This window comes from Xiphophorus hellerii, chromosome 1 (genome assembly GCF_003331165.1).
Source record: "Xiphophorus hellerii strain 12219 chromosome 1, Xiphophorus_hellerii-4.1, whole genome shotgun sequence".
Taxonomy (NCBI): Eukaryota; Metazoa; Chordata; class Actinopteri; order Cyprinodontiformes; family Poeciliidae; genus Xiphophorus; species Xiphophorus hellerii.
This window is the reverse complement of record NC_045672.1, coordinates 16,394,776-16,420,160: the sequence shown is the minus strand read 5'-3', so window position 1 is coordinate 16,420,160 and position 25,385 is coordinate 16,394,776. Positions and strand designations below refer to the sequence as shown.

The 25,385-nt window shown below is 38.6% G+C and overlaps 1 protein-coding gene across 3 annotated transcripts; it reads right to left on the bottom strand.

Moving 5' to 3' along the window:
• Positions 1 to 280: 280 nt before the first annotated feature.
• On the bottom strand, positions 281 to 23,724 carry LOC116727426 (RNA-binding motif, single-stranded-interacting protein 2-like). 3 transcript variants are annotated; one of them, XM_032574865.1, is made up of 14 exons: positions 23,550 to 23,724; positions 16,148 to 16,350; positions 12,138 to 12,196; positions 10,363 to 10,454; positions 8,139 to 8,290; positions 6,695 to 6,774; positions 6,425 to 6,534; positions 6,290 to 6,336; positions 6,105 to 6,198; positions 4,575 to 4,625; positions 4,326 to 4,436; positions 3,616 to 3,696; positions 3,448 to 3,529; positions 281 to 3,372 (listed from the first exon to the last, which is right to left on the bottom strand). In XM_032574865.1, exons 1-13 carry the CDS (start codon positions 23,619 to 23,621, stop codon positions 3,452 to 3,454), a joined length of 1,230 nt encoding a protein of 409 aa, XP_032430756.1. In that variant the 5' UTR covers positions 23,622 to 23,724; the 3' UTR covers positions 281 to 3,372; positions 3,448 to 3,451. The 3 variants fall into 3 exon arrangements, with proteins under 3 accessions (XP_032430756.1, XP_032430748.1, XP_032430741.1); XM_032574857.1 differs by having other exon boundaries at positions 8,139 to 8,296; positions 16,148 to 16,347; positions 23,550 to 23,723; XM_032574850.1 differs by having other exon boundaries at positions 8,139 to 8,296; positions 23,550 to 23,721.
• Between the last annotated feature and the right edge of the window lie 1,661 nt (positions 23,725 to 25,385).

Genomic DNA, 25,385 nt, shown 5'->3' with positions numbered 1-25,385 from the left:
TTCTTTTCCTTCCACACAACCTTCCATGAACATGCTTGAAAGGAGCAATCTCTCGTCTTTCTCCAGTGGACAGACGTCCTCATGATTCCATAAATCTTGTCTTAATACAGTTAAGACAAGATTTCTGTTACAAACTAACAGTTTTAGAGTTTTTCTGTGATCATCAAGATTAATGAAAATAAATGCATCACTGTTTAATTTGTCTCTACATAAGTTTAACTTGTTTGATACAATTACATTTTAAATTATAATTTACTCCTATGAAGGATTAAACACAAACTACAGTGAAAAACAATTTATTGAAAATCTCAAACCAAGCAACAACTTCAAACTAGGGATGCTTTCCCCTTCACGTCGGCAGAACAAAAATCCTGCATCATGGCACAAGCATTACTGAGGAGAAAGTGATGCAGCAAACAAGCATTCATGGACATTTAAAAAAAGTTTACAAGTTGACCTCATGTGTAATGAGTGACCTTTAGGTAGGAGACAGAAATCCCAAATTAGTAGCAGCATGAACTTATACTCAAGCCAACATTTTTACTTCAATGATTAGGTCTGAAATGACAATTCTAACATGTGCAGTGCACGAAAACAAACCCAGAGAAAGAAACCTGGTACGACAGAGTAGCATTTCCCAACCCCTGCTAGAGAAATCTAAGGCATTTCTGAATGAGTCGTTCTGTCTTTTTAAGTGAACATTAGTTTCTTGTTTCAAAGAAAACGTTCAAAATCTTTTTACAACAAACTATAATACATATCTCAACGAAAAACCGTGAAACTGCATGGATTGAATTCACAAATCACGTCATGTCTTTGTGCATACAAAATTACACCTGTCATGTTTTGTCAGACCGCATAAATTTCCTCCAGTTCTTTAAAAACCCTTAATTTGACATTGTTCCCTTTTAATGTTGCAACTCATCCAACAATTACTGGACCAGATTTGCAGACAGGATCAGATATGAGATTCTCATGGTATGAAAGCCTCAACTGAAAGTACTACTATTCAATGGTAAAATTACATTACTGAAGCAATTTTTTAAAAAATGTATTAAATAATATAGGTGCTTCTGCTTAGCCATCCTGCTCAAAGCTTTAAATAAGCATTGATTTGGAGTGACAGGGGGTGAGATTTTTTAGTTTTCCACACCTTGACTATTGGTCTGAATTGGTATTTTTCGTCAGTATGGGAAAAATACCAATTCCTTCTTTTAGCCAGCTGACCGGCAGTGCACAGCAACAGGAAGGAGATTGGCAGGGAAACCATTACTTCAATCTTTATAGAGAAAACGCCGGTCAATCAGGCACTTTCTCTACCAACTCAAGAGCAAAAATGTGTTTAAAAAAGAAAAACATTTTTATGAAGAAAGGTAAAAGCCGTAAAAGTGAAGCAATCTGAGGTGTGTTTTGGGTTTTTTTTTTTAGTATTGCATTTACTCAGATAATAAATTAATTGCATAGATCACCAGACTTCAGGCATAGTTTCAGAAGAATGGACAGATGGGTTAAAGGATGAAGACACAGTACCAGCTGTGAGCAGTCTGTCAGTGGTGACTGCCTTTAAACCTTACACACAGAATTAAGACTACATTGCTTGAGCAGAATGAGGTAAGTTGAGGTTTTGAGGATTTTTTCTAATTTTTCACTGATCCCAACTGCATTGGTTTCAACTGTGTAACAATCTGAATCTGGCATTACGAATGATCTGGAGTCAGGCTTGTAAAGTGCCAACTTGTGTGACACAAGACGGAATGAAAAGTGTCTCTGAGCGTATTAAAGCCTTTTTACATCAATAGAGAAACTCGAACAACATACAAACAATCACTATCTGAAGAAAAAGAAAAAAGAAAAGGAAATCTCTTCAATCTACTTCTCAACACAACACCCTATCAAAAATAAAATCAAAGCCTCTGAAAGATAGGAACATGTTTTAAAAGTACATGTAAAAAAGAAAACCTTTAAATAACAAATGTTTCAAATGACAAAGGTTAAAACCAAAATAGACAAACTTACAGCAAAGGCCAGTACAGATTTAAAGCTTCTCTATACCAGCCCAAAAAAATCATCTTAATAGTGTTCTGTTTTTTAGATAAAACAGGTCAGAGCCACAGTCTTCTTACTCTAATTGCAAGCATCTCATTCCTGTTTTTTTAGAATCCATTTCATGGGGTTCTGGAGAAATTCGGCTTCATCTTTTCTTAAATGGACGTGAGGAAAACTCCAGAGCAGTTGGACTGACATGAGCAAAATAACTGAGGCGATTCTTCATTGGTAATAAAGGAAATCCAAAGGAAGTCTGAATGCATGTGTCTCTTATTTACAGGCAGCTATGTGTGTCTTGATCCCTGTTTACCAGCTTTGGATTGTACTGTGTGGAACAACTCGGAGTGAATATTCTTTATAACTGATAATACATTGTCATGCAAAAGTGAAGTCTTTAAAATCTTAATCACTGCTTGCAAACAAAGAACCAAAATTCAAAAGGCAGAAACACAGACAAAAAGCACATTTCTGCTTGTCTTAGGAATCATTACATGAAGATAAATTAAACATGATGTTTTTAAGTTTATGACTTTTGTGAGTCATTTCCTTTGGCTGCGGAGCTACACACATGCAACAAGAAATTCAAAAAAAAAATTTTTTGCATGCCTCTGTATCTGGAATGCTTTAAATCTATGCCATTCTTTTACAGGAAGTCACCAGAGACAAATCTGTCATCAAAGTTTTCCCTATCTTGAAATCTTCTTATTGTGTGATTGTCTGAAGCTTTGTTGAGACTATAAATTATTTGAGCCACACCAGCTTAAATAAGGCTTTTTGACTGATAAACTAGCCACCTGTCCAAGAGAATAAAAGAGCTGTCAGCTTAAAAGTACTTCAATCAAATATTTGCACGAATCAGAACTAAAAGAAAAAAAAAAAAAGAACCAAAAAAGTTTTTCCAAAACTGGAAAAACAATGTACAAAAAGGCAGTTAGACATCTGAGAATATCAGACAAAAAGGGGAAGGAATTTCAGCACACTTTATAAACTGTCAAAACAAAACATGATATTATTTTCCTGGTTTCCTTCTACGTCACTGGCGTGACATTGGAAACCCATATGCGGGATGTAAAACCTTTAGTGTAGTGTGTTGGACTTCTTATCAAAATAGACGCTCCTTGTTCAGGTCGTCCTCTTTTCCCAGTATTCTCCAGTTTAGTTTGAAATACAAGTTCATGGAAAATGTCTCTTTTCTTTTGTCCTTTATGTGGAACAGTCCATGTTTGCCTGATCTCCAAGTTTCTGACGCCTTATGTGGAGAGACCCAAAGCCTGGCTTCAGCACTTTGGCCCCTTGGACAGTCACTCCAGGCTCCAGAAAGAAGATCTGAGACAGAGAGCAGCCAATGAAAAGCAGCCTCTGCTACAATAGCAGACAACGAAAGCAGAGATGCAAACCAACCTCTTTATTTGTTATGCTGGTAGGAGTACGCTGTGTGTTCTGTTGGAGTACCAATAGGAACAGGCTGTTGGATGGCACTTTCCTTGAAGAATCAACAGAGATCAAACCATAAGTGATTTAAGTTAATCACAGAATTTTAACATTAAACTTTGAGAAAGTAGACATTACCTCCACTGAGATGTTGGTGGCAGGCACTTGAGTGTAGGGGGGTAGGTAAGGACCCTGCATAGACGCATTCGCAGGCATATACTGGAGAGAAGTGGAGATATTGATCTCATGAAAGAGCTCAGTATTTTTTCTATTACTAACACATGTATGCTGATAGTAAAAATACGGCTTGGTAATTATCTACAGATTACACCGCAGGATTTAAAAAATAGTTTTCTTGAAGCTCAGAGGGGGGAAAAATTAATCATTTAATTTTGTGTTTATTTGAGTCAATAACATTTAAACAGGTAGAAGAGAGGTAACCACTTGGCATTATTAAACACGTTGGCTGAAAAGTGATATCTGACCTGTTCAACATACAGAAATGGAAATGGCACATGCATCATCTCTGTTTCTGTGACCCTGATAAATATTTTCCAGATTTTCCCACCTTTTATCTAGCATTACACAACTAATATCTATATCTGTTAGAGGACATATATATACATTTAAAATAACATGTTCACAAATAAATGAAGTGCACATATCTCTGTAATACTGTGAAAGAAATATTCACTTCTATCCTAACTTGCTGGCATTGGAAAGCTGAAAAATTCTATGCATTTGAGGGTTTAGTCATCCCTGTTTCTACTCTTAGACAAAAATTTGAAAAGAACTGTTCAGCAGAGCTATATCAGTTAAACGCCGTTGGCAGCTCCACATCTACTTACAGTGCCACTGCTGCCCATTGAAAGGTGACTGAGCTGCTGTGTCAGAGGTCCTATCATGGAGGTTGGCTGGATGGACATGGAGTGCTCCATTCCTGACGCAAGGACTGCTCCCTGTGGGGAAGAGTGCAACAGACACAGCTGGAGGGACATTTTCAGACAGAACATTGAAGGTCGTGGCACAAAATGTGAACACGGCAGAATAGTGCTTAGCTGCAAAAATGACAGACTGAGAGGTTTAGAGAAACTCACTGTGGGAGGCATGATGTATGACTGATGATGTAGCCAGGACGGATTGTGTACCTGCAGCAACAAGGTAGAGAAGGCAGGTAACATAAGGATGAACACACATCTTTCATTTAAGAGCAATATGCTTTCTTTTTTATCATTTTATTTTATTTTCTTATTTGTAGAGTTTTTTCTGATCTTAAATACAGCCCAACAATGTTTAAGAAACACTGTACACTGTCTTGAAGAGGGGAATCTGACGAGACGTCAACTACAGGAAAGGCGATCTGAAATGTTTCCATGTTTGAATAATCATTCCCAGTGTTGAATGATGGGCTTAAATAGTTTAGAAATGCTGTCATAAAACTCTTTATGTTGGATTTCTGGGGCCTGATGTCTTTTCATCTTGGCGTTTTGCTAACACTCATGTTTGTTCAAGAGAGTTAGCAAAGCGCTAACACTCTTGTGTTTTGGCAGTTTTGACAAACTGCCAAAACTCCTGTGTTTATAGGGCCGGCCGCACTTGTTGATGACCATTTAATGAAGCACACCTGATTACCAGCACTCTTTAGATACCATACATTAAATTTTATTTGCTGTGGAAACAACAAGAGTGCACTTAATTTTTCTAAGAGACAGGAATTCAGTGTTATGCCATAAATTGTGTAAGTTCAGCCATTTCAAGAAGCTCATTTCTTGATCAATATAGTCACCTGGGGCAGTGGCTTTGCATCTAAAATACAATGTGTATTATACACACAATGAGGCAACTTTCGTGTGTGCAAAGAAACACAGTGTTAGCAGATCATCGGTTTTCATAATACAGTGACGTATAGAAGTGTGAATGAGTCACTGATTCAGAGGTGTAATTACGGAAAAAAAACAGACAACCCACAAGGTGGATTGTATTCCAGGGACTTCTTGGATTCTTGGCAGCAAATAATTAGTCATCATGGCTGGCAACCCAATCACTTCATAGTTACCTCGGGTGTCTGTTAGGGACACAGGTTTGTAACATTTCCGATTTATATGAGAAACCTTGTCCCTTTAGAGCTCTACAAGGAAGAACGAAGATCTTGAATCTGAAGTGAATGGGGAGATGGTGTAGCTGGACTACAAGCACTGTGATGAAAATTTTGGCAACTAGTCCAGAAACTTGGCAGCCTCATTTTGCGCAACCTGAAGAAGTCCTAACATGTTTCTCTGGGCAGGGGAATATGTGATTACATTAACCTAGTCTCTAACATATAAAGGCATAAATAACAATGCTTCATGGTGGTCCATGTGTTTCTAGTAGGAAAATGTATGGATTATAATCCAGATTAACAAAACATTTGTAAACCTCTCCTATGTTTTTTGACTGTTTTGCAGGGATAAAAATCTGGCTTATTTCTTCTGTTGTATATGAACAAAAATGTTTTTAAATTTAATGAAAATGATTTAAGGACAAGCTAAAAATCTGTTTGTGTCAGCTTGTATCAGATTAATTCTTTATTTACAAGGTTGACAGAGTACATTTAAATGGCAATATTTTCCCAGAAATAATCCTCATACCTGATAGGTGGACACAGGGGAAGGCATGTATGGGGAGAGGGAGGCCGGTCCGATCATCCGATTAGGTGCAAGGCTGTAGGGAGAGGAATAGAACCTACACAAAGACACATACAGTTCTTAGAGACTGTCATGTAATCCCAGTTTTTATAACTTTAAATGCAATGGACCAGAGGTGTACCACTGACCCGTTCTGTAGGGCTGTGGTGGGATCATAGGTGAGAGTCATTCCTCCCTGTACAAAATCGACATAGTAAGTATTTAACCACAAGGGGGGCTATTATCAAAGTCTTTTTTTGCTAAAAGGTTATAAACAAACTCACAGACTCAGAATCTCTTGTCCAGGAACGACCGTTCTGAAGGTATTTGCCTTGACTCTGACGCTTCTTCTGGCCTCCGTCAGCAAATTTACACAACAAAGGTTCTGTCGGCGCTAAATCAGGAGTTAATAACAAATCATCATGCCAGCTCGTGGTTACCACCACTAACATTATTCGCATTGGACTATATTGATTTTTGGACCTGACCAACATGGGATTTAGTTTTTTTCCAAAAAAAGAAAAGACAATGCAAGTAACAAAATCTAAACTCACCTGGAACTCCATGAGGAGTTTTGATATATTTTCCATTAAAATGTTGGATGATAGCCTCACATTTCTCAGTTGACTCCATCCTGAAAAGTAATTAAAACATTTCAACTTGACATGGCAGCCAGGGAGCTCTGATTATCACTTGAAGCTTTTTTTTCTTCAGAGCTTATGTTATTCAACCATAACCACCTGCAAAATACTGCATCTCCCTACTCATTATGTAAAAATGTGCAAAAAGATTTAAAATAATGTTTTCTTGTATTGCAAAAGCCTGGTATCACTTGAAAACGTTAAGATTTTTTATAATCACTTTTTCAATTTAAGTTAGTTTATTCAATGGATTGAATAAAATTCAGTTGTAATAATCGTTTATATTCTTGCTTTTTGATCATTTAAAATATAATATACCGTTACCTTACTGTTACCTAAGCTGATCACAGTATTGAGGACAATGTAATCCATAACTTCCTGTTTTTCTGGTGCATCAAAGTTACATGACACAGGCCCATTTCTCTTAGCCACAAGGATGAACAATCACATGTTTATCTTGTGACCAGGCTTATTAAGAAGGACAGTAAGGACGGGTAAAATAAAAATCTCCAAAGTTATTATCAGAGAGCTGCGGCAAAGAGTGGCATCTTGGGGTCATCAGTTCTCCATAGCAACCATTAGATGCTGTCTACATACTGACTGGTTGTTTGGAAGCAATGCAGACAAAACTAATTTGTCTAACCAACACAAATGTACTTATATGACATTTTTCTAAGCCTACCTGGATTTAATTGGAACAATGTGCTCTAGAAAAGATGAGAGCTTTAAAAAAAATCTCAATGTGGGTCTGTAAAAAAGAGATGTATTAGGACTACTTTGCTAATGCAGTCTATGTATGCACACCTCCACACTACTCAGATTGTGACCAATCACAGAGCGTATGGACTTCCCCTCACTTTATTAGCACACATTCTAAAGAAAAAACAAAACATGCTTCTCCTTTACTGTGAGCTGCCACTCCTCAAAGGAAATTGCATGAATATTAGCTGGTAAAAGTGTACCAAGTGCAAAATCCCTGATTTTCCATACAACAATGACATGTTCTTTGCACAGGAGAATAGTAAACAAGCTGACCTATGATTGTCTGTGTGATTCTGATCGATCCCCTGCTGTGGGTTCCAACATTCTGTAATCCATCAAAATGCTATAGGCAGGAACTAAAAGTTTCCCAAAGGATCTGACATGAAATAATGGATAAACGTGCGCATTTCATTCCCACTGTGAATTAATGAAGAATAAATGTGATGGTGTGGCCCTGCTTTTCTTCTAAAAGTCCTTAAAATCTGTGCCTGGCTTCACGAAATTTTGGATCTCTAAATAATGATGAATTTATTGAGCATCTTTCCCACACATCCTTCCCAGGACTAAATGTGACTGATGAACACAAAGGTTCTACCTGGCAAAGCCCACCCCTCGGCTGGTCCCGTTGGAGTCGCGGAGGATACGAGTGGAAATGGCCTGACTGAAGGGCTTCAGCATGTTCTCCAGCTCTGACTCATCCATGGAGAGCGGGAGGTTAGAGATGTACAAGTTGGTGGGGTCCTGCTCCTGTTGCTGACCACAATCAAAGACACAACATGATCAATGAAAAGGAGACTTTGCTGTTTGCTTCTTTGTGATCATAAATAGCACAAAAATTGATATGCTGTACGTAAAATTTTACATTGCCTTTGCGAAGTAAAAAGGTTAAATGTTTTATTGCACAAAATAATATTGAAATCATATTATAGCCGATGATTAATGAAAACATAGTAAAGTAAATTATGGTATGCAAAAGCAAATTCAAATTTCAAACAGTTTCTTTCGTCAATGGTCTGAAATGCTGATTTTCTCTCTTGTGGTGAGAGCAGAATGTCTGAGAGGAACAACATCCTGTTTTCTTGCTAAAGGTAACATATAACTAATCCTGATCTTATATTCAAGTACATGTTTTTTAAATCAACGTGAATTATTTATCTCTCCTGGATCAGCATTTGAAATCATTAAAAAACTACATTAAGTTACCTCATAAATGACACTGTTGTGTTTTTGCTAACTAATTTCTTCTGTGTTTTACGTGCTATTCAAACAAATTTTTATTTGACCTACAGTGTCTTGTAAGATGCTCACTCTATATCACCTCTAGCTATTATGCATATTTATCATCTGCAATGTGATTAAAAGTCAGTTAATGCAGTGCAAGTTAATTTCCATGCTATGAATAATGCATGTGTAATCTCTGCGACCTATGAGGAAGGTGACTTCTCCTTCACCTTCTTCTCTCTTCCTCTAGTGTAGGACGAGTGAACAGAGAAAACCTGCTGCAAACTTCAGCTGTAAGCGAGTCAGAGAGCATGCTGACGCAAGCATGAGCCTTCTTGTAAACTCCGACACAAGGTTTGAGCAAAATTGAGCCATTTTGTGAGCGAGAGGCGGTATGAATGTCAGTGATCCGGCTTAACGTAAGATCAGCTTTCCCAGGGTGTTGTCAGCTGTGCGTGACTGTGAGTGCATGTGATAATCCAGTTGAGGCAAGGCTGCTGAAGTGCATGCGTGATTGTCAAGTTCACGGTGTGTGTGTGTGTGTTGACAGGGCGGGTGGCTGGGCACTATGCCTTGCTGACTGAGAAGCTGCTCAGACACTGAGTCAGAAGCCATAGGGGAGAACAGGCAGCTCCTTTGTAAAGGGAGTCCAGGGAGCAACCCATGGGACCTGCTCCCCAAACACCGTCACCACTGTGAACACACCGTATCCCTGCATGTGTCCGTGGGGTCTTGTTTGTGGAAACAGGTATCCTTCAGTGGATTACGACACAGATTTAGAAGCACACCCGAACAGCACAGCATGCAGCAAACACATGGGCACTGGCACAGAGCAAATTAAAGATTATAAAGGGGATACGCAGTGGAAATAAGTTAGCATGTTATTAACTAAACGGCTATATTAAGAGAAAAATTTTATATCTGGATTTAAATATTACACTTTCATTTTTAAAAAATGAATTATTTTGTAATTCTGTGTTCTTAAAAAAATAACTTAATGAATGCTCTTTTATCCTGATTGTTGAAGGGTTTTATGCCTCTGCTTTTCTTTAAAATAACTGGAGAGTTTAAGACTTGTTTTTGTAATTCTAGCCATGTTAAATGTGCTGGTCACCAGTGTAAGATGCTAAAACCGGTTGAGAATTTCAGCTCCACATTAATTTTTTTGTTTTGAAATTATAATAAAGCCCTGTTTAATACCAATACCTCTCTCGGAGTGTGGCATGACAGCGTCTGCTCCCAATATAAAAAATTATTAACCACATGACGGTCAGAAAAAAATGTTTTTAAGGCAGTTTATTTAAGGCTACTTTATTATAGCCGTCTAGTGAAACATTAGATGACATTAAGCAGTTTCATGCCTTTTAGAGACTTTTTTCTCTTATTATACTTTAGCACTACTCTTCTGTCCAACAGCAAACAGCTGATGATCAATGGTACCGTATGAAAAAAAAGAGAAGAAAATCAGCTACATACAAAAGATGGTTTTTTTTCTAAGGCATTGTTAAAATGCTACATAAAAAGAATTATGAATAAATCAAACTGTTTTAATAAACAAACCCAGCATATATTATGAGAGCATACTTCATGATTCTCACCTTGGCCATTTGAGCCTGTACTCCAACTGCCTTCAGCGCTGTCACTGCCTTCTGTGCAGAGGCTGGACTGTCAAAGTCCACAAAGCCATAGCCTGAAGAAATCAAAAACAAAACATGATATGTGAGTTAATACAGTGAAGTGTGATGCATGTCAGAGAATAAGTACATGAGTTGAACTTATAAACCAGTGAACATACTTATTTTACATGTTTTTCAAATATAACAAAAGGTTTCATGAACTGTATTTCAAGTAAACTGCAATCAGTTTAGAATAATTCTTTGAAAATTGACTTCTTTGTGCTTTCATAAGTAGCACAGTAGCAAGTTTCATGAAAACGGTGAATTAAGTAATTACAGATTTTCACCAAGGGGTGATCAAATGCAGTTCAAGTTCAATAAAAAAACAGAAAAATAGCACAAAATCAAAAATGTAAAAATCTAATTCCAACCTCATCATCATCATCATCATCCTACACCACAACAATGTCTGCACTCTGAACAGCATAGGAGGTCACCCACTCCCCACTGACTGGACATTTCTATAATTGATAGAAAATCTAGCACAACTGGCAGATAACTTTTTTTTTTATGAGTGCTCATTCGGCTGATAAAATGGTACCCTGGACACTGAGCCACTAGGTCCACACAAACTGCTACCGTCCTCAGTTGAAAAAATTTAAATCAGACCAAACCAGCTCCAATAGAGTTCAACTGGGCTTTCCACACATTTTCTAGAAATGGAGGTGTTATAATGCATCTTGAGCAAGACGACTATAAGTTACATCAAGAAAGGGCAGTTGAATTATTAAGAACAGCCAAATGAACAAGTGTGCATTTAAATAGGCTGAATCACTGTGGTAAAATTATTATTTTTTTATCATTGCCAGTTGTTTGGTAAAAATAAATAACATTTTTTGTATTATTTAACTTTTTTAGAATTTGAATTTAAGTTTTTTGATGCACAAATTAAAAACAATATTAAAATTAATATTATTCATAGACTTGACAGATTTAGAGGAAAAGCAATAATAAAATTTTAATAGCATATTTCTTCTGGTGTTGCACTGTGGCGCAGTTAGTTGCACTGTTGCTTTGTGGGAAGTAGATCCTGCTAGAGGTCCTTCTATATGAAGTCTGTATGTTTTCCCAGTGCATGTGTCAGTTTTCTCTGGGAACTTCTTCCCACAGTCCAAGAACAAGCATGTTTGGCAAAGTGGTAAGTTTGAATTGCTCTCAGGTATGTGTGTGGGTATGTGTGCATGTACTTGTTTTTGTGACATATCAGGACATTTTTATGATAACACACCTTCAGTATCAGGGCACATGGAAAAATGAGGACATTTTTCACATCCTCATTTTTCAGAGCATACTAGAATGTTCTAAAAGCCCCCAACACACCCCTGTGTTTGTGTGTGTTTATGTTTGTTTGTACAGTGTGTCTCTGTGTTGCCCTGTAATGGGCCAACAACCTGTCCAATGTGTCCTGTGTCTGTCACCCAATGACCGGTGGAGATAGGTACCGTCCCCTCTAGTGACCTTGTAAGGATATGTGGGTATAGACATGGACAGATGCTTTTTTCTTCTGACTTAAAGCATTTTTAACATTTTATGAGAGGCTAAATCTTGACTTAAATCTGGTTGAGAACCTTCATATCAGAAGTAAAATTTCTTGGTCGAATGAAATGAATTTCAAAACTAAATCTGCCAGTGGTGTGAATACTTTTAAACCTAACTATATTAATCACAAAGGAATGTTTTTTTTTTATATGTCTCACCTTTGCATTTGTTGGTAGTCTTGTCCAGGATGGCTTTGGTGGACACAATTTTCCCATACCTGCAAAATGACAAAGTTTAAATCCACTGGTCATTCTGGTACAATGCCTGATATTTATATTTAACAATTTAGTACTATGAAACTTTACTGAGACAATCTGACTTTTTTCCAGGTTCAATACATGTATTGTTCATGAATTTAACTCTTGCTTTATGATTAGTGACACTGTATGCAGTTATGCAACCTGATAATAAATTATATGTATCAGGAAATCTTTTCCGTCGGATAGTCGAACCTCGGATCCAGGAAGAGCAGTGTGGTTTTCGTCCTGGTCGTGGAACACTGGACCAGCTCTACACCCTCGGCAGGGTCCTGGAGGGTGCATGGGAGTTCGCCCAACCAGTCTACATGTGTTTTGTGGACTTGGAGAAGGCGTTCGACCGTGTCCCTCGGGGATCCCTGTGGGGGTTCTCCGGGAGTATGGGGTACCGGGCCCTTTGATACGGGCTGTCAGGTCCCTGTATGACCGGTGTCAGAGTCTGGTCCGCATTGCCGGCAGTAAGTCGGGCTCGTTTCCGGTGAGAGTTGGACTCCGCCAGGGCTGCCCTTTGTCACCGATTCTGTTCATTACTTTCATGGACAGAATTTCTAGGCGCAGCCAAGGTGTTGAGGGGATCCGATTTGGTGGCCTTAGGATCTCGTCTCTGCTTTTTGCAGACGATGTGGTCCTACTGGCCTCATCAGGTCATGATCTGCAGCTCTCGCTGGAGCGGTTCGCAGCCGAGTGTGAAGCGGCCGGGATGGGGATCAGTGCCTCCAAATCCGAGGCCATGGTCTTGAGCCGGAAAAGGGTAGAGTGCCTTCTCCGAGTCAAGGGGGGTGTCCTGCCCCAGGTGGAGGAGTTCAAGTATCTCGGGATCTTGTTCACGAATGAGGGAAGAAGGGAGCGGGAGATCGACAGGCGGATTGGCGCAGCGTCTGCTGTCAAGCGGGCGCTGTACCGGTCCGTCGTGGTGAAGAGAGAGCTGAGCCAAAAAGCGAAGCTCTCGATTTACCGGTCGATCTACGTTCCCACCCTCATCTATGGTCATGAGCTTTGGGTCATGACCGAAAGAACGAGATCGCGGATACAAGCGGCCGAAATGGGTTTTCTCCGTAGGGTGGCTGGGCTCTCCCTTAGAGATAGGGTGAGAAGCTCAGTCATCCGGGAGGGACTCAGAGTAGAGCCGCTGCTCCTTCACATCGAGAGGAGCCAGTTGAGGTGGCTCGGGCATCTGGCCAGGATGCCTCCTGGACGCCTCACTGGTGAGGTGTTCCGGGCACGTCCCACCGGGAGGAGGCCCCGGGGAAGACCCAGGACACGCTGGAGGGACTATGTCTCTCGGCTGGCCTGGGAACGCCTCGGGATTCCCCCGGAAGAGCTAGAAGAAGTGGCTGGGGAGAGGGAAGTCTGGGCCTCCCTTCTGAAGCTGCTACCCCCGCGACCCGACCTCGGATAAGCGGAAGAAGATGGATGGATGGATGGATGGATGGAGGAAATCTTTAAGGGCAGAGGGTAAATTTAATGAACTGAGAGTAATGTCCTGTGCGTTTCTGCATTCAAGGCAGAATTAAAGATTTTCCATCTTTATTCCTTCCAAGAATAAAGCTCATGCTTTATTCTTCCAGCTCATGCAAAATATTGATAGAGTTGTACTTCAACAGGGGATTCAACATGATGTGAAAAGTGGTTTAAAAAAAGTCCCCTGTTGCATTTACAGACCTCACAACACACCACCTTAATAATAATCCATATCTACTCAGTTTGGTGCATAAAGAAACTGCAGAGGAAGAAGGGATAATGGCTGACATAGGCAAATGCTTCTGCATGCAGAAGTGTCTATCAGTTCCTATCTCTCCAGGCATGTGCATCCAGTGTAATGTGATATGCCTCTCCTTGGCTGTCCTGTCCAATGCTGGCTCTGAGCCATGCTCCCATTCAACTAACCAGCTTTTCTGTGTGTAACTCCTACATGCTCCGCTGGGTCTTAGTGCCCCCTGCAATGCAATCCGATTTATACCTAACAATACTGAACTACTGGCGAGTTTTATTTAGGCAACAGAGAGTCTCTTTCACTGTTTTTTTTAAAGGATTATGTGATGAGCTGCTAAAACTGTAATCTGCCACTCTATCTAGTGGATTACTGCAAACTGGTTCTTTCCAAACTACAAATTGCCTTAATCTGCTTCACTTTTTTGTCTACGCATAAAACTATTGAAAGCTGCCAATCAGCATAATATTTAATTATTTTTAATTGAATATGCTATCCAAATCACTTTTCTTGTTGCAGAGAGAAGTGGTTCAAAAATATTGAAACACATTTAAAGCAAAATATAAGCCACACTTTTATTAACTGATTTTTGGCTATGATAAATGTTGAGAACTATGTGTCATTTTTACTACGGCACAAATATATTCTACTTTGTGTTATCACATACAAACCTAATAAAACATGTTGAAATTTGTAGCTGTAATGTGAAATTAATTCAATGCAGTGTCAATACTTTTGGTAAACACCAAGTTAAGAAGACCTACTCTACCTTAATCAACCATACCATTTAAGTATATTTCTGTTGGACTATTTGTGTGTTATTTCCACAACATTTCTGATGCTAAGATGTAAAATACCAGCAACTGGTCTGTATGGACATCCTATAATTATTGGCCTGTTTCTACTACTTTACATCAAAGTTGCATTTTTGCCTGGGAGCTCTGCTTACATAGTCGCTGCTCACACAGTTAATTTAACTAAGTTGAGCTCAAAGCTCTCACTCTTCATGTTGTAGTGTGAAAGAAAGGCTACGGATTTATTCAAGTGTGAGACTTTACCACATCTTACACAGTCCAACTCAGCATCTATCCATTGCTAACAACCAAAGGCAAGAAAGGTCAAGAACCAGAGCTGCAGCAGAGCTCCCAGAGAGAAAACTACAGGGGCCAGAGGAGGAGATTCAAGCCACATTCCCTCCTCTCATTATAAACTTTGTACATAGTAAATCTCAGAATACAGCAACTTTCAGTGGGGGGTGTTGGGAGCGTCTGTGTGCACATTTACGTTATAAACCAAAGCTAACAAAGTCTGATTCCCTTCCTGAGTTAAATGCTAATACAGCATTATTTATTTCCTACTTCTATAGAAAACAGTCTCTTCCTTCAGTCTAGTTTAGGAGAGAATCCCACTGATCATAATGTGCTCTGCTGAGAGGCCAATTTCATGCAATGACTTTATCTGCCCCGTTAAAGCAGAAATATGAGAACTACCCCCACGCAACACCACCTGACACTCCTCCCCCCTCTGATTCTCCACGTCCTCGACCCACTACCCCCACACCACTGCCCTTGTTTGTCTTTCCCTTTCCCCTGGGTTTGCTGTTTCCTGTTGGGTTGGGCAGTCTCATGTGAGCCATATCTTCCAGACAGCTGTAAAATAACGGGCCTTGCCTTGCCTCTCTACCCTCCTTTTTTCAATCTTTCTCCACTCTGCTTTCTTCCCTCCATTTCTCTCCCTGCTCTCCTGGTTCTCATCACCAGGCTCCAGAATTCAATTAGGTAAAAAAGGATCATTCATCACAGCCCTCAGCATTTTGATCTGCTCTCTAACCATAGCCCTAACAAATATATCAGATGGATTGGATAATGCTGTTGTTTGATGTTTGATATTTTTCAAGCCTTACGCACACACTGATGAGCCACGTTGTATTATCTATAGTGCAGAATGTGACATTTACTTTGCACAATAGAGTCCGACTTTTATTAGACTGTATTGCGAAAAATTTAAAGCATTAATGCACTTTTAGTGCAACTACCTCCTTCATCTATTGAATTTTCTGATGCTGGCATTACAACCATTCAGCCCATCACTCATCACTCAGATCTAACTTAATCAGCCCTGCTTCCCTGGTTCCCGCTCACGGTGGACAGCTGGGGAGATTTACTGGGTGTGTGGGAGCACTGGTTTTTGTGTGACTCACGGCTGACAGAGCTTGACCAGATCTTGGTCTGTGGTTCCTGGATGCAGGCCACGGATGTAAAGGTTGGTTTTGCTGAGCTGCTCTGCTCCACTGTTGCTGTTGCCGCTGCCATTGCTGAAGGTAGTTGTGTTGCTGTTGCCATTGCTATTGCTGTTGGGACTTGGAGGAGCCATCTGATGGTTGGAGGGGGCCACATATGTCTGCTGAAAAAGAAATTACAGTCCAATTTAAAACTGTGCAATCATAGAGGAAATATTCATTTTGATACTGTGTCATACCCAAACAAGTTATTTAAAAAGCATTATGTACCGTTCTTTGTAAATAACCACTATAAAAAAACTATTAATATTGGCCAAAAAGGAACACCATAAAATCAAACATAAACTAGACCACAGAATGAAAGGTACATAAAAAGAGAAATATGTAAAAGCTAACAAGACAGGAATAAAAAAAAAAAAAACATATAAAAACAACTAAAACTAGTTGTACAGAGTTACTTAAAATCTTTAAACAAGATTAAAAAACAGAAAGTGAAGGTATCTGCCTAACATAAAACTGGAAAGTAGCACTGTTTTGAAGCCCAAACTGCACAAAGCTCCATTTCCTCCGAGTTTGGATAACCTCTATGGAACAATTAAAAACATCACTGTGATGGTGCATTTGCAAAACTATTGCATCGAAATGCATCTGCACATGGGTAGAATAATTCAGCACTTTACTGATGTCTCTTACCACCTGTTTGCAGAATATATTTAAACTTATTGTTCCTTTAAGATGCCTGTAGTCCACAAATTGAGCTCCTTGACCAAACATCACTCACCCTACTTAGGGCGAGCACCCAAAAAGTGTACATTTGGGAGCAAAAAAGGCCCTTTTTTGAAAAATTCTGGAGGGCTTACCTATGTTAGCAAGACATCAACAACTAATGTGAAAAATCTAGAAGTTATTTTTTATGAAGCCAAGTTCCTACAAAAATACTCCATATAACTTCTAAAGACCTGCTTCTTTTAGTTGCAAAACATTGCCAAACTTTGAGCAATTCTCTCCAAAAATGACCTTGAGTTGCTTATCCATGCTTTTGTTTCACCCCTTTTAGTCACATTACATTAATGTGAACATAAACAGAGAGTGAACATAAATGTACTCGCTATATCACCGGAGGAGACCGATCCAAGCTGTTGGACCAAGACTGTGGAATGAACTCCCAAACTATTTGCGATCGATGGACTCTATTGTTGCTTTTAAAAAGCAACTTAAGACATTCTTTTTTTAAACAAGCATTGCAGCCTCTCTGGAACCTGATTTGCTATGGGTTGTTTTTACATTTCTTCTTTTTCTCCCCATCACTCCCTAATAGTATCCTGGTTACCAAGCCTTAATGTCAGATGTGTTTATAAAAGACAGCAAATGATCATTCTAGAGACCAAAGATAGGTATTTACATAAAAAAGACAGACTACAGTTTGCACATTTCCTCAGGCACAAAGAACTTAGAGATGTACTGTGATCTATTTAAGTTAAAATTGAAGTTCTCTCCTATTATGGCCATTGCTACCATTTGGAGGAAAGTAGGACGGCCTGAGAACAACATCATAATTGTGAAGTACATGGGTGGCACCATCATGCTTTGGCATCACTGTTGTTGAGCTGGAGACACTGGTGCACTTCACTAAATGGATGACATTGTGAGGAAAGAATATTATCTGGAAATATTGAAGCAATACATCAACCAGGAAGCTAAACATTGGCACAAATAATGATCCAATCATTACAAAGAGACTTGAAGACAATGCAGTCAATGTTTTGGAGAAGCCACAGGCACCTGCACTATGGAACAAACGGAGCAGCTGCTCGCTCATTTTCAAAAGTAAGGGTTCTCTTTTGTTTTTTGACTGAAAGAAATATGACTTCTCCCAGCAATCCAACAACTTTAAAAAGTCTCTGTTAATTCTCACTGTATTTTTATTGTTTAGCAACAAAAATCCAACTTTCCCCAAAAAGTCACTTCTTCTCAGTGAACTGTCTTTAATCAGAAAGTTGACAGCAAAGGACTAGGATGATTAAATGAACATAATCTCAAATAGCATTTGCTATAATAGCACTGCATCTTTCTATCTAACCATAAATCTGATAAAATGCAGTAAAAAACTATTTATGGTGCATCAGCTCTATAAAACTATATGCAATACAGCTACCTGCTATTATATATGGAATACGCATCTTGATATTAAACTGATCTGTCAGTAGGACCTATTGGATCAGAGCTGGGGTCTCTATAGACTGCATCTGACTAAGTCATGTGAAACCATAGGTGAGATAGAAGCATGGACAATAAAAAACGTAAACCAGAAAAAAATATTTTTATGAGTAAAGGACAGATGGATCCTCATAAAAACACAAAGGCACATTACACATTTATTGAAAAATGTATTGAACTACAGTAGTCTCTTGCAAGTTATGTATTTTCCCCAGCATGTACTTCTTTCCAAGAAATAAAAGCAATGGTAGCTCTAAAAGCCAATATTAATCTTTCTGCGAAAAACTAAAAGGGGCGGAAGTCTATGAGGCTAATTAGTCTCTGTCTGTTTCTCAAAAGACCTAGAAAAAGACATAATCCCAAAATGAAAAAGTATTGAGGAAAAAATATTAACGTGAATTGTTTAAGTACACTGTATGTGAATTTCTAATGATATGGCTTTGCTTAGAAGATTTGTCAATCAGTTTTTAGACAACTAAAAACTTTCCTATAGACTCACAATCATCATTGACTGTGACTGTTTCTGCATCTTTGACACATTTGTTTATTAAATATAAAAATGCTCTGCAATTCAAACGTATCAAAGACGTGATATATTTACCTCAAGGTCCATCACCAATGTTCTAACACAGAGCTTCACAGAGCTAATTGTGTTCAGTTCAGTTCTGTGTGAGTAAACTACACATGATTTTTCAATACTCTGTGAGAACATTGTAAATCAGTCATCAATACAATGGATCAATAATGTCCAAACCTTTTCCGTATTCCTCAAATCCAGATGCATGATCTTTTCAAAACTTTAGCCTTTCTCTCTTTTTTCCCCCCTTAAGTAAAAAAATTCCTGTGGCTCGCAGATACCATTTACTTTCACCTGAATCTTTAATGCTTATTAAAGTGGTAATAGTGCACTATTTGTTTAGTCACAATCACAGTTGCTTCCTCTGCCTTCCCTCGCCTTCTCCTGCAGGAAAAGAATAATCAGGAGGGATGAACCTGCAACAGCTTCGAGAGATAAGATATGACGGGAGAGACCGAAGAGTCCAGTGCCGAGGCTTGGCTGGTGAGGCCTGTCTAATTGGGATCTGAACTTGTTAGGGGAAAGTGCTAATCCCTCTCATGTGCACCCAAGTCAGAAGGTAGTGTCTCATTAAAACCGCTCTGCTAAACCTCATCTGAGAAAATGATGGCAGGGAGTCAGATACGCATCTACCCCCCTCAAACTGCTCCAGCTCAATGTGCTTTGCCAGCCATGAAAGGTGACTTAAAATGTAATAGTGCAATCTTGAACAAATATGCATAAAGAGCACAAGAACATTCAAGAAGGGAACTGTGAAATGTGCCATGCAACTCTAAAAGTGACAAATTGATGTGGATTTATTCTAACATCAAGTCCTGTGATGTTTTTAATGTATTTTTGTCACCTTTGATGCACTCCTGTTCCGAATAGTCGATGGTGTTGGGATCAACTGTCTGTACTTCACAGTTGTCTGCTGCATCAGGACCAGGAAGACTAAGTAACTGCCGCCATGACATTATTGCACTGTTTTACTTTTCTTGAAGATCAAAAGATCAGTTCATTACCTGCGACGGAAATGCAATTCTCTGAGTGTTGTCAGATGAGTCTGCTTCGTTGTCAGTTTCACACATCCAGCATGACAAGGTGAGTGAATCTTCAACAGTGCAGACAGGATAGCTTAGCTTGAGATTCAGTGATGTTATTGCTGGGATCATTGCTGGGATATTTGGGTCTTTTGAGTTGTGGAGCAAAGCAGCAGCACCATTTTCACCATGTTCTTTGTTCATTTTGTGGTTATATCATGTGCCCTATAGTGTTAAATGCCTCATACAGCATTGTGCCTTTTTATGCAGTTTAAAGCAAAGGTAGATATGCACCAGTGTGTCACCTGTCAATCGTATGAAGGTAAACCTTTTAAAAGATAACATTGTTTTAAGAGTGGATGAATCCAAAACATTCTACAACATTTCTTGCAGCAGGATAGAACAGTGGGAATCAGAGTCACAAATGCACAACATGAGACCTTTATGTTCTACAATATCTAACAACAGATCATTCCTATTCTTTGCATCTGGAAACATACCATCCCGACATTCATTTTACTCTTTGATTTAGTCATTATAGTTGCAGAGCAACTATTTAGCATTTTTATAGAGATGTGACATAAGTTGCGCTCTGCATGGTGCAAAGACTTTGTATAGCCAAAAGCAGAGAACTGATGAGATAATTACAGTTGGAGGTGGCGAATGTGATGCCAGACCCCAGGTGACTCAAGGGCTTTTCTGGTCAAACAGAACAATAAGGGCAAATGGAGCAGGATGTGGAACCTTTCTAGTTAATAGCAAAGACTTGTTGCCTCACTTTTCAAAGCTAAATTTCCCTGGCAATATAAACATGGTTTAGTTTATATAGTGTCCGTCAGAAGTTCAGTAATTTATTAAAAATCTAAAGTATACTATATTTTTCTTTATTTAAAATATCATCATCCTTTATGATACATAAAAGTAAATCCACAATTTACTCATATACTAAGTGGTCATTCTCCATTATTTTTCAGCATTTCTATCTTCTAACTGATGTCCTTTTCGGGTTATTTATACAACCCTATTTTGCAGGACAAAATCTTTTTACTGCACAAATAGGAAAAAAATGAATTTCTTCAAAATCTAATTATATACGGCCTATTGCAATCAAATTACATCTGAAATTGGTTTAGGAGTATTTATTAAATACCAGGTTCTAAGGGCCGCATTGTGGTGTGTTATTTCAGGAATATAACCAGGTCACATACAGATCATACAGAGATATTTCTTATGGCCTACCTGATTGGTTAAAGACACTGTGGAAAAGGTCACAGGTAGAATCTCTTTCCGTTAAATCTCAAATACTTAAAGTAGAGCAATGCGAGGACAGAAGAACCAGATAAACAAAGTAATGAGAACCCTCAGTGTCCTGCATCTTAAAGCTCTTATACTCACATCTTAATCTATTCTTCCTCTTAACTATTTAAAACAGCTTTTAGCAGAAATCAATGTGTGTGTGAAACAAGCGGGAGGAAGAAAAAAAGCCTGATGTTAATGGGAAGCAAAGAATAAAGGGCAGTATCTCTTAATCTCTCTCTTCTCTCCACTCTTTTCTCATTAACAAACGACACAGAACAGGGGTTACCACTTGACACTGGATTTACAAGCCTCCCCTCTGAGTGTGACTTTAGCCAAAGGAGAAAAAAGATTGTGCAAGTCTCGCTTAAAAAAAAAAAGCCTCTGTAAAAGTGGACATATTGTCTGAATCCAGGATTCCAGGAATTCCAGGTCATTAATCCGGGCAATCTAAATTTCTTCCAGCTGTGAGCAAGTGATGGGAATGACACAGGCATGGTGGGAAGCATTTGATTTCAGCTGTTTCGGATGTTTTCCAAGGACTGACTCATAACATTGCACTTCCTTTAGTGCTCTTTCATATAATTTTGAAAGAGCACCACGAAAATAAATATTAGCCATTCAAACAGTTTACCTTTTTATCAAGTTTAAATGCATTGTTCAATTTAAACTAGATGTAATACTATTTTGGTAACAAAACCTAGCTCAGCATTTGGATTAGAAATTAATTGAAGATGTTGGTTCAGTCATCCATTATTCTTATTCATCACATGCCATTTTAAGCAGAATGGCTGATTTGTTTGTATGGGTTCCATCCATCCATTTTCTTACACCCTTGTCCCTACACCCTATAGGCCTATACTTGTTGGTGCCTATATCTCCAGCTAGAGTTCTGGGCGAGAGGCGGGGTACACCCTGGATAGGCCGCCAGTCTGTCGCAGGTTTGAATGGGTTGTATGAATGAATGTATCGATTTAATAAAAGTTAAGCTCTATCATAAGACTTGCAGTTGAGAAAGCTTCTGCACTTAAGCAAGTTTGTTTTTGTTTATAACCATTTTCAGCTGATTTAGCTTCTACTTGCTGACATGCTACAGATTGACCACGTCACCCGGAGGTAGTCTTTACAGAACAGTAGATCTTTGACATGGTTTCCAGCTCAAAATCTTAATCAGTATATATATGTATTAAGTAGATTATATATCTATCTATCTATCTATATATATATATATATATATATATATATATATATATATATACTGTATATAGATAGATAGATATATAAATTAGATAATTTGTTTGGATGTTACAGCTGTCAACCAAGTTTTAATCAGGAATATTGATTCAAATCTATCAAAAATCAATTTCTTACAGTTTTTTTAAATTAGTGAGCTCGATTTGATCTTCAACAAGCGACCAGAGTGGGAATGTTTTAAACTACTTTAATTGATGCAAATAATCTTATAGGTTAAGTCGTTTCCTCTACAGAAGGTTTCTATGTAAAATATATGGTCCGTTCTGTAGAAGCGGAATAGAGAATAGATAATTTAACCCTCATGAATTATTCATCTCACAGAGCAAAGCCAATCAATATTACAGCTCGCATACTGTTCCAGGTTGGAGTCACTGTACTGTTCAGCTAATCTGTACATACAGTATGGTAATCTAAAACAGTCCCCCTATACTTTCCTCTGCTTATAGCGCTACGCAAACCCTCAGTAATCATTTCTGAAGGGGTGGGGCATCATAGAGCGCGTAAAAGAGAGAGAGAGAGAGAAAAAACTTTACAAACTTGTGTTAAATCCAATATAAACAAAACGATAGGACGCGGGTTTTCGATTCAGTTCACATTAACGTCGAAAATAAAAAGGCTTTTTAGCGCTTCGTTTTCCTATTAGACGCACCTAAGGGGGGAAATTATAAACTGTTCTCTGCGTAGGCTGGAAATAGGAAGAGAGCTGTGGACCGTGTCGGAACAAACGAAAGCAAACTGCTCAAGTAATCCACAGGGAACAATGTAACAGAGTCCGCTCTGCTTTATCACATTGTAACAAAACGCACAGGAAAAGCCAAATACAAACGTTGCAACGGCCGGTAAGAGAGTTTCAACGTGATCTAATTTCAAGGGCACTGCAGCTTAAAACAGCAGAGCAGATTTTAAGTGGGGAGCCAGAGCTCGAACAGCGCCGCAATCGACGGCTGGTTTACTTCAGTAGAGAGGACATAGAAGTGGTCTGAGGCAGCTTCTTTACCTTCTTGTGGCTTTTGCCGGAGTAACCGCCGTATGGGCTGATTCCTGTCCTTGGCGGCACCGAGAGCAGCATTTTTACGCGGCGCTGTGTCCGGAGGAGCGGAGAGTCAGCTGACGTCAGTCAGGGAAATTCAGCCAGAACAGCGGCGGTGATTGGAGTCGCTCTGTGCACGCACACGCACCGCACAGCCTATATGTTTATGTGTTAAAGCTGCTGGCTAGACGACTCTCTGAGAATCAACAAAACTCACTCTGACATACAGTTTTTCACCTACAGGACACATCACAGTCAGTTTCATGTTAGTTTTTCTGTACTGTTTTCAGTGTTTGTTTTTAAAAAAAATTAAGATCAAATCTATTTTCCCTTCAACAAGCTTGCATATGCACAGCCCTCTGATGACGTCACATGAGGCTATTGATCAGAATTATTTTGCGTTCATTTGTTGTTTTACTTTTGTTCTTTTGCATGTTTTAAATCAAAGTCTCCATCCGAAACTGGTTACTTGTACCCAGCAGAAAACTTAAAACAGGGTTTTTGTGAACATGTTGCACATAATTATGAAACACAAGGAAGCATTTTGTGAAAAAGATCAGAGCAGACTGGCAATGATGTCCCTCCCACTGAAGGAGCAAGTCGGAAAACAGAAACAGGAAGGTTGGCTAATTATTGTTGTGTTAACTCTGTACCATGCAAGTCAAAAGTAATGTATTTTATCCTATTTTATTTGGTGAAACACACACACACACACACAAATACTTAGTAAATAAAAGTTTTCATGTAATTATTTTTAAGTACTATGTGATTCATTGGTTTAAAAAGATAAAAGCCATCAAATGTGCTAACAAGTAGTTTATATCAGCTATCTTCCAAACATTTTACACATATAGCGGCCATACTGGACATTGAACTCTAGGATTTTTGGGAAGCTCAAACTTTTTCTGACAGAATTCTGACTTTATCTGTCATTGTTGTTGTATTTCAAGCTGGGAGCTGAGAGAAATCTGACTTCTGAATGAACGATCCATTAAGTCACATGATCTGGTCTACTTGTTCAGCTACAATAATTTAAGTGTCCCAATAATGTCCTGCAGAACCACTGCAGTGAAGATGACCAGCAGCTGGACCATCTAATAATGAGCCCAGTTCTAAGCTAGAGTACAGAAGACCATCTTTATTATCCCTGTCAACACTGGTTCATTACATTGGTGTGAGTTGAGTAAAAAAAAAAAAAAAAAAAAAAAAGCAATATTTGTACTTAAGTGATGGTTAAAATAGTGTTAATGGCAACCAGCTATTGCTAATTCAGTAAAACTTTGCAAAAAATATTAGCAGCTAGTTTCCTGTTTAATGTAAATGAGGAACATTGAACAAGTAAAAATTGGACCAATGTTATTTTTCACTAAGAAGGAAGAAAGCACAATATATTTCTAAATCCTGTAAATTTGTAATTTGCTGAGGTTGCTCAGAAAAAAAAAGCAATCTTAAAATGCATTTTCCTGTTTTAACTTTAAAGCCAGTTAAAAGATAAGGAAGCTCAACGTACTTAAAAACGTTATTAATCATGTTCTTGTTTCAGTTAAATGCTTTAGAGAATATAATGTATTTTTATATTGAATCACCTTCCAACTGTTTTGTTTTGTTGTTTATAAAACCTAATTTCTCCACTATCTGTTCTACCATGTTTAACATAATGAGACAGATTTTACTCATTCATTCAAAAGAGGTTTACCTCAGATAGTTGGACTATAATATTGCTATTGTTATTAGGATAACAAAAAACCTTTACTTTGATTAACCAAAAAAATTAAAGTAGCTTTGAATTTGCGTGTGAGTAAA